The sequence below is a fragment of the Xiphias gladius genome, chromosome 17 (genome assembly GCF_016859285.1).
Source record: "Xiphias gladius isolate SHS-SW01 ecotype Sanya breed wild chromosome 17, ASM1685928v1, whole genome shotgun sequence".
Lineage (NCBI taxonomy): Eukaryota > Metazoa > Chordata > Actinopteri > Istiophoriformes > Xiphiidae > Xiphias > Xiphias gladius.
Window position 1 is genome coordinate 24,339,620 of NC_053416.1, and position 12,063 is coordinate 24,351,682.

The 12,063-nt window shown below is 40.2% G+C and overlaps 1 protein-coding gene across 5 annotated transcripts in view; it reads left to right on the plus strand.

Annotated features, from left to right (window-relative positions):
- usp25 (ubiquitin specific peptidase 25) overlaps positions 1-11,679 on the plus strand; it is a 30,776-nt gene extending 19,097 nt beyond the window's left edge. The window contains exons 18-26 of one of the 5 annotated variants that reach the window (XM_040150165.1): positions 594-733; positions 2,239-2,412; positions 3,298-3,393; positions 4,636-4,814; positions 5,547-5,625; positions 5,804-5,883; positions 6,206-6,329; positions 6,664-6,732; positions 9,605-9,708. In XM_040150165.1, the coding sequence (XP_040006099.1) occupies positions 594-733; positions 2,239-2,412; positions 3,298-3,393; positions 4,636-4,814; positions 5,547-5,625; positions 5,804-5,883; positions 6,206-6,329; positions 6,664-6,711 (920 nt within the window). In that variant the 3' untranslated portion in view covers positions 6,712-6,732; positions 9,605-9,708. Of the gene's footprint in view, positions 1-593; positions 734-2,238; positions 2,413-3,297; positions 3,394-4,635; positions 4,815-5,546; positions 5,626-5,803; positions 5,884-6,205; positions 6,330-6,663; positions 6,733-9,604; positions 9,798-10,549 lie in introns of those variants that run through there. The other 4 variants (XM_040150160.1, XM_040150161.1, XM_040150163.1 and 1 more) reach the window with 4 other exon arrangements.
- The last annotated feature ends 384 nt before the right edge of the window (positions 11,680-12,063 follow it).

Here is a 12,063-nt window from a genome sequence, read left to right on the forward strand (position 1 = left end):
GTCTCTACCACTGAATGAGGTAACACCAATGGTGTTTGAGCCTGTGACCCACTGACGAAACTATTAATTTATTGATATTTATGTTCGAAGTATTACGCACTGGGTGTCTGTTGAGATATTCCCGGCAAAAAATGCTGTATTAAGTTATTGCTGATGCAAATCGAACCTTTACTACTACTGCAGCTTCACATTAATAGCATTTTACTGGCAAAACAAAATTTGACTTTTATTATGAAGTAGTCACAGGAAATGCAATGTATTAGTCAGTGAGCTTAGCACTTACTGCTATTGTTCATCAGAAATGCGTCTATAAAACAAGGCAACAGTCATCAAATGTGGACACACTGTTATTACCTAAACTACAGTTCAACCAAGCCCTTGTCCAGAATGAGAGCTTTCTACATGTAATCCTGAATATTGGTAAAGGCTATGGAGGATTTCTGCAATCATACTCTGAACTTACACTTTGCATACTGCTGTTTTGGCATTTGCGTTGACAAACAAAGAAAATGCTTGTGTGAAAAGAGAACTGTTGAAATGCAATGAACAATGCATTTATGCATTTCTCTGATGGTGTCATTGCCGTCCTGCAGTACCCCAGCAGGACCCAGAGTACATGGAGCAACCGTCACCCACGAATGACTCCAAGCACCTGCAGGAGGACACAGAGAGAGCCATCTCTAGGGCTGCTGCTGAACAAGAGGAGAGAAGCCCGGAAGCATTGTTAAATGCTGTATGTAAAATATACAAAGTCACACAGTACACCACTCTCACACCAAGTCATAGTTACCCATCATGTCCATCAGTGTTTTTTTTTGTTTGTTTGTTTTTTTACATTAGTCTATATTAATCAGAATACTAAAGTCTATCTACCTTTGTTTTTATTTTGTCGTATTTTATTTCATCCAGTTTCATCTTTTTGCCCTTGAGCAAATCAACTCAGAACACCAGTACGAGTAATTATTTGCTCAGGAACCAATTTTATTTGTTGAATGAGGTATTTTTTGTTCTTTAAATGTAAAATTTAGTGTCAAAACAAGAGCTCTTTAAAGATAATCTAATCAATATTTTTATATGACTTTGTATGTGGAAGGTGTTGCATGTAGTGACATGATCATAATGATAACAGGGAATGCTCACTCGACTCTGCAGTTCCCCTCAGCACTATGGAGCTTTATAGGGTCTTTCAGCCCACTGTTTTGGTTCACTTTCACTGCTATCATAGCAGCATCAGCTTTTCGATACCTGCCCAGGACAGACAAATTCAGTGACTAACTGGTGAACATAGTGTAGAATTTAGCAGCTAAAGAGTCAGATATTTTTCTGGGACGTTGGTGGAAATAAAACGAGAGCTAAAAGGAAGAGAACAGTGGACTTCATCTGATATTCACCAGCTGGTCAGAAACATGACACCAAATGAATTATAATAGTACTTTGCACATTCTGGATGTGTTAATAAGTAACTAAAGGTCACCATATCAACTTAAAAGGTGATAATATGTCAGTGTTGCTTCTTGCTCAGTGTGTTTTCACTGGCCCCAAGTGGCCAAAAAAAATCCTTGACTGCAGGTTTAAAAGATAAGTTTGACATCTTTCAAACTGTGTACTAAGTTTCTTTGCTGAGCTGCTGAAATGGATAGTAAAACAGAGCAGGAACTTCTTACTAAAAATAAATAGCTTTGGAAGATACCTTCTTGACTAACTCAGTCTGCTGAAGCCTTTTCTTAGCCTCAGCTGATTTTCAGAATGCAATTTAGTACATTTTTGTACAGTCCCCAATTGTAATGTTGGAATTGCATTAGGAAGGGAGCTTCTCACGGCTGGTATGGAAAGGAGGAACAATTACAGTGACTACAAATGTTTCATTACATATTAAGGCACTTGAGTGTTTTTTTTTAAGACAAGCTCGAATCAGTGTGAAGCTATTCTTTAATCCCTATTTCATGCTACATACAAGTACAAGTTTCCACCACTATTTCCAGAATTGTTCCTAGTGAGTCCAAACAAGGATTAAGTTATTTGATCTGTCAAGCTCATTTTTCAAAAGGTAATGTCAGCAGGGTGAGTCAGTCTTTTAGGAAAATCACATTAAATCTTGTAGTGTTCAGATATAAATGAATTTTTTTGATGAGTACTATTTTGCTAATATTTCACAGTTTTTTCCCCTCTATGTAATGTTCCTTGCCTTTCCATCATTTCTCTATCCTTCCTGTTTCATCTGTCCCATTCTCTCTACAGTCTGTTCCCCCTCCCACTTTCCCTCAGCCTGAGGTCCAAGTGAGTACCCCCTCCACCCCTCATCCTGACCAGTTGATGGAGGATGAGTCCCCTGGCCAGCGCACGGTAGAGGTGGCCATTCCTAATGTGGGGACCTTTGTCATTGAGTCAGAAGAGGGGGGGTATGATGATGAGGTAGCTCTCGCCCAGATAAATCTTCTCCCTCTTTTTGTGCTGAGAAGTCTGTGCCTATTTGACACATTGAGTGAGCGCATCATTGCCCATTCACATGGCTCTACATAAGATTTTTCACACCTGAGAAAATCTGACACTTTATGTGGACTGATTTCTGGATTGGCTTAAGGCTGAAAATGCCATGCAATAAGACTGACCTCTTTGTTGGCCTTTCTGTATTACCCTTGTGTGAAAAAACTCTTCTTGAGCCAGTGTGCATCTTGGCACAAAGGCGTGTTGACCTTTTGCAGAAATCCAAGGAACTGCTTCTTCACAAGTCACTGTTAACTGAAAAAAGCCAAGACCATAGTTTCATGATGTGAAATGAATAAGCTATTGTACGTTCTCTATTTGGTAACAAACTTTCACCTTAAAATAAAATCAAATGCACCTATGGGGGATTTTTAATACAGTATGCACAGATTTCATGCATTTATCATGGAATCATAGTTTATTTTACTTTTGGATTGGCTTTCTATCAGCAGTAGTTGTAGAGCAGTATGTTCTGAGTGGACAATTGCTGCTGTTAGTGAGTATTCCAGCCTGTGCCTCGCTTCCCTGCACTTTTAGCTATTTGTCACACAGAGCTGTCATATGGCTGCCTTTGTTTCCTCACATTATCCTTGTGAGGAATGTGCATCATGCCATTGAACCGACTGGCTTTGTCGCTCACAGTTGTGTCACTCTAACCAATGCATGGATTGCTGAGTGAAGTCTGGCATGCCCTGACTGTGGTATGCTTTTTTTTTTTTATAGTGCTTCGGAGCACATAACAGAGGCTGACCTTGCTTGGTTTGTCCCAAGGAACTGTTGTTTTGTTTAACATGGTTCCTGCTTCCTGGGCAGGCAATGATGACCCCCAACATGCAGGGTATAATAATGGCCATTGGCAAATCCGGCAGCGTATTTGAAAAGAATGGGCCTGAGGCAGCCTTTTTTAAGGTACACACTACCTCTCCTTTACCATTCCTCATTCTATCTCCACCTTCATCCATCTTTCCTTTTATGTCATTCAATGTGTAGGTTTTCTCGTGTGTACTTCCTTATAGTGTAGTAGATAGATGCAAACCACTTGAAAGCATAGTAGTACTGAAGTATTTGACAACTATTACAGAGTTACTCTTACCTTACTAATCACATGGGGCTGTGGTCAGAGGTGATTGTTTTTCTAATCGTGAGTCAAAAGTTATGACTGGAAAGTTATCTGTATTTATTCTTGTGCTGCACAGCTGCTCAACTTTAAACTGCTTAACTTTCTGGGAAGCATGTTAGATCATTGAAATCAACCACATCCAGCCATTACCTCTGAGGTTGCCAAAATCATCTTGTCTTGAACTTTCTGGAAATTGTTCCAGTGCTTGTAGCCCTTTTAAAACAAGCAGTTTCCTCTTAAATCTCAAAGAAAGAAATAACGCAGAAGGTAAATACTGAGGAAAAAAAGACAGTTCTACATTCCACTTCGGAGGGACGTATAGTGAAGCAAAACAAAAGAAGAATTTTGAAAGGAAAAAGTCAAAATGCAAATAAACATCTAATAGTGGCCATGTCTTTTAATGTATTTAGGACGAACTATCTCAATAATAATCTTGTTAAATTGCATATGTAATAGTTTTCCAGTGCAGAGAGAGAAGAGGATAAAAGAGAGCAAGTGAATGTGTGTGTCTCTGTAAAATATTTGACCGGATATTTGATATTCATGTACCAGTCCTATGGAGACACATTAGCTGTAGAAGTTTGGGTGTGTGTTTGAATCTAACTCTGAATACTCACTGAAACAATTAGTCTTTTTTACAACAAGAAGAGGAAAGATTGTTTGTTTTCAACATATTATTGTTGCCAAAAGTTCAGTCATTACAGAATCCTTTAGACAGTTTTTAGTGCTGCTTTTTGTTTATCTCGCTGGAGTTGGATTCCATGCGCCCAGATTTTGTCTACAAGTCTGAGCTCCTGAAGTACAGATGTTTTGCAGAATTGCAAGTGTGTTGTACCTTGATAAAGTAGCTCAAAGTTCTGTCCAAAAGTTAAGTAATATAAGGACAATAATGTCTTAAAGGGGAATTCACTGCAGGTTACCTTAAAGTTCTTGACTCAAGAGCAGCTGAATAAGTTCATCCATGTCCATACCAACTCAGCCTCAGTCAGAGTTTTAACCATGACTTGTTACTACTTTGTCTTTCTTCTCAGGCCATTAAACTGGAGTATGCTCGACTTCTGAGATTTGCCCAAGAGGACACGTCACCTGAGAATGACTACCGACTTCAGCACATTATCGTCTACTTCATCCAAAACCAGGCGCCCAAGAAGATCCTGGAGAGGACTCTGCTCACACAGTTTGCTGACAGGAACCTGGCCTTTGATGAGAGGTAGTTTAGTTGTTGCACTCTGCCAGAACCTTGTATTTTTTAAAGCTCTCATATACCATTCCATGTATTCTGTGATATACCTCTGTCTTAAAACTAGTCACTTACTACAATTTAAGAAGAGTTAAATCATTCAAATAAAATCAGCTTCTCAGAGTGACCAGCAGGGGGTAGCAGAGACCTTAACCTTGACATTACAGCATGTTCAGCAGCCCTCCTGGTTTACTGTCATCAAAGACTGACTGTGTCTCATCTGGACAATGCTCTCAAGCTACAAATCCTTCCTGATGAGTACTCCCTCTGTATTTTGTTCAAACACAAATCTTAAGAGACAACAGTCCAATAATGCTCTATTAATACCCCAGGCAAATATCAAGATTTCCTCCCTAGTAACATTGTGATGCTCATGTATTAGGGTGTGTAATGCTCCTTACTATCTCTTAAAACTTTTCAACTACGCTTGTTGGCCTCAATCCATATTCATGAGTGAAAAATTGATTTCTCCCTTCTCCTCTATTTTCAGCAAGATAATTAGATTTATGTGTGGATGTGGCCTCAATAGGAGCCTCCGGAGGAGTGTTTCACTTCTCCTCTCAGCACTAAAGAGTGATTCATTAGGCCATGTTAAGGCCTAGGGGCAGGGTGGACCGTTTCATCTCCTGGAGTACCTCACAGTGACTCACCATCTCATCGCTAATGCCAGTTCTTCTTCCTGTCTCCCCACCTCCCCCACAGATGTAAAAGCATTATGAATGTGGCACGTGCCAAACTGGACCTAATTAAGCCTGAGGAGGTCAACATGGATGAATATGAGGTCAGCAGTGGTCTCCTCTGGGCTTTATTTATCTAAAATAGTAGACTGACTTTAGGGTAGTATTATACGCTGTCTTCAAAGCTTTTGCCGTGACATAGTTAATACTCTGAAGGGTTAGTATTTTTGTTGTTGAATTTCAGGGAGCTTGCCTGTGCTAACTTCTGTTTGTCTTAACCAGATATGGCATCAGGACTACAGGAATTTCCGTGAGACAACCATCTTCATGATGATTGGCTTGGAGCTTTTTCAGAAGACAAAGTACGGTGACACTTTGCTGGAAAAAAATTTAACTTCATCAACCATCATCTTAGAGCTTAACTTGTATGAGTTCATTGTTGGACATTACTTTTATTTTCAGTTCATTGCCCATCAGTAGTAGCCAGTATATGTTGAATTGTCTCCTGCAGAGGGCAGCAGTTAACTGTCTGCTCAAGTCCAAGCTTTGTAGTTGTGCAGTGGGTTCATCAAGTTTATTTCTTCTGTTAAATGGTTTACTTTATAAGTTCTCAGTACAATTTTGTTATTCATTGCTATTTTATCTGAATGTAACATCTGTTCATCAACATTGCTTCCTTTCCAGTTACGTGGAGGCTCTGATGTATCTGATTTACTCGTATCAGTACAACAAGGAGCTTTTGTCAAAAGGGCTGTACAGAGGGCACGATGAGGAGCTTCTTGGTCATTATCGTCGAGAGTGTTTGCTGGTGAGTTCATTACTGCACAACATATAGTGATTTATGTCAAACAACTTGTCAAATTTCTATTGAAAGGAGTGGATATGTTTACTCCAGTATGTCATATTTGTTCAATTAAACAAAGTAATTACAAAGAGGGGTCTGTTTTTGGACGGAAACCTTTGTGTCCAACAGTCCCTGTGATCCCCGTCTCTTCTTTGTCACTCCCTTTCCTCTGTATCAAACTTCCTCTGCTAAAGTGACTCAGCAAAACTAACATGGCCAGACATTTCACCTTCAATACTGAGCTGTGGTACTATAATCAAATTGCTTTTGCTGAAATATTGCTTTGGCTTGTTTGCAGCCCACAAAAGATTCCACCGAAGATTTTTCATCTGATACTGACAGATGAAAATCCTTTCAGCGTTGTGATGTGAGCCCCTTTTCATTTAACTCCCACCAAGCTCCAGGCTGTGCTCTGGTATTATTGGTTTGGGCTGAGGGTATTTTGGTCTGATCAGCCTCGTACTGATCCTCAGCAGCCCTCTCGCTGCTGCACTCAGTAACCTTACACCAGCATTGTGCTCATAATATAATCACTGGAGTGGGAATAGGAAGCAGGAGGGCCGCGAGTGTAAACACATTACTATGAGACACAAGCGTGTCCTCAGCTAACCTCAAACCTCAGCTCTGCACAGCCTGATCGGTCATCTTAGATCTCTGGCCAGAACCTCTGGCTCCGTCCGCTCAGCTGTTTACCTTCAGCTCTTGTTTTAATTGAAAACACTGCTAACATTGACACAGTTAATGTACTTGGATGTTTTGCAAATCCAGCCTTGCAGTTCCCAACCCCAAACTGGCTTGGAAAAACGGGTCGTTTCCTCAGAGAGAGGAGGTCAGGGAGTTTGTCTGTGACAGCAAGGTGGTTCTGGCCAAGAACAGGGAGAAAAGCTTGTATCCACATGTATGCAAGAACGTCAGGATCCACTTAAGTTCCAGTGGCTGTAGGATACTTTATCACATTAATGATGTCTGTAGGATTACTGTTAGTGCTTAAGCTGTCGGGTATTTATCTATTAGAACAAATAAAAAAACTTGACTAGAAAAAACAAAACAAGATGAGTGAAGTAAATGTCTTAGTAAAAATTAACAATGAAGAATATTGTTTGGAGTAAAAACAATTACATAAAATAACACAAATATACAAAGCCAGCAAAGTCTGTTCTTGGACAAAGCTATTTTAAGAAAATGAAGAATTACTCATCTTCATTTCCTCGGTCACAATATTCTTCTGTCTAAAAGCAGAGAAAGCAACATGACCTTGGCGTGAGTCTAGAGCCGAGGTTTTCAAACTGTGAGGCCCGCCTCCCCAGAGGGGTATGGGGTAGACGAGAGGCAAAGATACTGCTTGAGGTCAAAGGGACAGGTACATGCTGGAGTTCTGAACACAACAGGAAGTTAGGTATTATTGTTTTGCCCGCAGTCAGCAGTTGGAACAGCAGCAGTGGCTGTGACCCATAGCTCATGGAGCCAATTAAGGTACTTTAAAACCCTTACAGCCCAGTTTTGGCAGTTTTAGTAAAAATTCACACTCCTTCCTGGAACTGCTAATAGCTAATTTGGCATACGTTTAATGGTGCCACTTTACCAAAATATAAACAAATATAGGCTTAAAAACACAGTTACAGTGAGGTCCATAAGTATTTGGACAGTGACGCAATCTTCATAGTTTTGTCTCTGTAAACCACCACAATGGATTTGAAATGAATAAATCAAGATATGATTGAAGTGTAAACTTTCAGCTTTGATTCAAGTCGTTTAACAAAAATATAGTGTTTAAGAATTACAGCCAGTTTTATACATAGTGCCTCATTTTCAGAGGCTCAAAAGTAAGAGGACAAATCAACATAATTAGAAATATAAGGATTATTTTTAATACTTTGACGAAAATCCTTTGCAGTCAATGACTGCTTCAAGTCTGGAACCCATGGACACCCCCAAATGCTGAGTTTCCTCCCTTCAGATGCTTTGCCAGGCCTTTACTGCAGCCGCCTTCCATGGCTGCTTGTTATTGGGTCTTTCTGCCCTCAGTTTTGTCTTCAGTAAGTGAAAAACATGCTCCATTGGGTTGAAGTCAGGTGACCAACTTGGCCATTGAAGAATATTCAATTTCTTTTCCTTGAGAAGCTCTTTGGTTGCTTTTGCAGTATGTTTTGGGTCATTATCCGTGTGTACTGTGAAGCATCGTCCTATCAGTGTTGCAGCATTTGGCTGATTCTGAGCAGACAGTATAGCCCTTTACACTTCAGAGTTCATCCTGCTACTTCTATCAGCAGGCACATCATCAATAAACACCAGTGACCTAATTCCATTGGAAGCCGTACAGGCCCATGCCATAACACTGCCTCCACCATGTTTGACAGATGATGTGGTGGCTTTGGATCATGAACTGTTCCTTTCCTTCTCCACACTCTTCTCTTCCAATCCTTCTGGTACAAGTTAATCTTGGTTTCATCTTTCCAAAGTATCTGGTTCCAGAACTGGGCAGGCTTTTTTAAATGTTTTCTGGCCTTTCTGTTCTTGAGTGTTACCAGTGGTTTGCACCTTGGTGGTAAATCCTCTGTATTTACATCCATGAAGGCGTCTCTTGTTTGTAGACTTTGACAATTATAAACTTACCTCTTCGAGAGTGTTCTTGACCTGACGAGATGTTGTTAAGGGGTTTCTCTTCACCAAGGAAAGGATTCTGTGATCATCCACTTTATTTGTCTTCTGTGGTCTTCCAGGCCTTTTGGTGTTGCCGAGCTCACCAGTGCATTCCTTTTTTTAAGAATGTACCAAACTGTTGATTTGGCCAATCCTAAAGTTTCTGCCATCTGCCTCCTTCTTTTGCATCTACACCTCTTTGGATGCATATTGAGGGTTCCCATGAGCAGCTACCAAAAGTTCATGCAATATTTTTGTTAAACCCCTTGAATTAAATCTGGAAGTCTACACTTCAATCCCATATTGATGGCTTCATTTCATATCCATTGTGGTGGTGTACAGAGGCAAAATTATGAAAATTATGTCACTATCTGAATACTTATGGACTAACTGTAACTGACTGACTCCATTGCAACACTATGCTTTCTGTTTACATTCCCCAAAGCTCGCAAATTATGGGAACTTTATTTGCGAAACTTAGACAATGATTATCCCTTAAATTGAAGTAAGAAAAATAATCTTAGGAGTAACCAAATCCATTATTATTACTATTTGAATTTTGATGTATTAAAGACTCATCAGTATCTTCCATTCCATAGAAATTAAATGAGCAAGCAGCTGCCATGTTTGAGTCAGGAGAAGAGCCAGAGGTGACCACGGGTCTAGGCATCATGAATGAGCTGGTGGTGCCCTGCATCCCTCTGTTGCTGGTCCACGACACCGAGAGGGACCTGCTGGCAGTGGAGGACATGAGGAACCGCTGGTGCTCTTACCTGGGCCAAGAGATGGAAGGTGAGTCCCTGAGGGAGCAGGCGCAGACTTGGCCTGTGAGATATTTCTGGAAAGTTGAAGTCTTAGGTTACTAGTACATTCCTCAGTACCCCTGCCAAAGTTCGTGATAATCAGGCCACGGCTCAGTTCACACATTTGAAAGGCTTCCAGGCTGTGCAGCATTTCCTCTTGTCCTGGAAAACCTGAAATTTTGATTGTTAGCTGTTGTTTTATATAAGATGATTAAAATTAGATGATTGCAGAGCTTCACAGTAATAATTGCTTCTTCAAAACAAAACAGGAGGAAATTTAGGTTTTTTTCACCGTTCACTGATATTTTGTAAACAAAACAATTAATTGATTCTCCAAGAAAATAATCTGTAGATTAATCAACAGTAGGTCAGTTGTCTGTCAAATTGCACTAAGAAATGTTCAGAATGCTCCTGAAAACAGTTTCTTGGTAGAAAGATGGGACTGAAGAGGATTCATCTTTAATCAGTACATTCCAATATCAGCCCACAGGGAGCGTATTCTCTAAGTTCCTGGCCTTTGTTCAGGATAACAGAGTTTTATCACCCAGACACCAATTCACTAGAGTTTTACAATCTGTTTCTGTTGTGGAACATGCTTTCAAACTACTTGGGATATCGCATTGAAAATATTGACCCTGTGTTCTGTGTTTAGGAATCTGATTTTCACTGCATTGTGTTGGAAGGTCCATACAGTTAATCATTTACTATCTTTCTTTCTGTTTGTTCTCCTCCTGCTGGCAGCCAACCTCCAGGAAAAGCTAACTGACTTCCTCCCCAAGTTACTGGACTGCTCGACAGAGATCAAAAGCTTCCACGACCCTCCCAAGCTGCCCTCCTACTCCACTTTGGAGCTGTGTGAACGATTCAGCCGCATCATGGCCGCCCTTGGCAGACTGCCCACCCAGGGGAGATGAGCTCAGAGGGACGGCCAGACACCTCTCCCTTTTCCCAGGCCCGACCCTGGGCGGAAATCCATGGACCTCTCTTAACCCATGCCTTCCTTATAAATCCAGGGGTCACTCGCTTCTAGCTGTTATTCCTCTGTTACTCTTTTGCTGCTATAGGTTTTATTATTATAAATATTGTTTCACTTTTATTTTAAGCAGAACACAACGGAGGAAGGAGGAGGAGAGGGCGGACTCGTGGGAGGGAATAAAGAAATGTGAGAGGAGAAGTTGATGGAAAAAACAGTGGCAATCCTGCAGTGGTTGAAAGCCAATTACATTCTGCTTCAAGAGTTTGAGGGTTTTTCCTAGTTTATTATTGTTGTTGTTGCTGTTTGATTCAAGCTTCTCCAACCACGCTCATAGTCCTTTCTAAAGCACCCTTCTCTGCGTGAAAAGGATCACCCTGCTTCTCTGCCTCCAGTTTGGTACAGTATTACCATGTTTTCTTTTATTTTTCTAAGGAAGTAAGGAAGAGAGCCTTCAGATTTATCAGCGGCTCAGAGTATCTCAAATGGGTGTCATGTCTTTGTAGACTGTGCCAGAATGAGATGTTTTAAGTGCTGTGGTAGACAGCCATGGACTTCCTGTGGCTTGTTAATAAATCGAGAGAATAAAATTTTATTTATGGCCCTTTTAGGCCAAATAAACGAATGCTTTGCCTGATGCTGATTTTGACTTCAAATGCACAATAACAACCTATACTGACATTATTATTAACATTGCACTTCATTGTTTAAAAGTGAAAGCTCTTTCCCATTTTAGACATTAAGATGATACAGAGCAACTGGCAGTTAGTAATGGAAGTAGAGGTCCTGTGTCCCGCTTAAAGTCACACTGATATTATGTACTGTTGGTTTCAAACCTGCTTTGATAATTCAGCTCGTTTTATGTGGTTAATTAGAATCAGATTTTCATCAACAATACAGTCTCCAAAGCATACAGCATGTGGCCAAAATAATAAAAAATATAAAACAGACTAGATTCTAGCTGCTTTGAAATGGCTTTGTTTGATGATACATTTTAGGCTAATTTCCTGGAGTAATACTAATATCCGGGGAACACAGATGACTGCAAAAACAACCCATGTGATGAAGAAAGGAAACACTTTCTGAAGTCTTGTCAAATCATTGCTACCAACATTGTGCAGTCCATAAGATGAAAGCCATCTTTCAAAATTGAATATTGAATATATAATAGATTGCAGTGCTGTGTTTGGAATTTTAGTCCAAGCTATAACTCGGAACAATGTGATTTTGTCTTTTAGTTTGATCTGAGCCAATATCTTGTTCAGTATATTACACTGGTGGT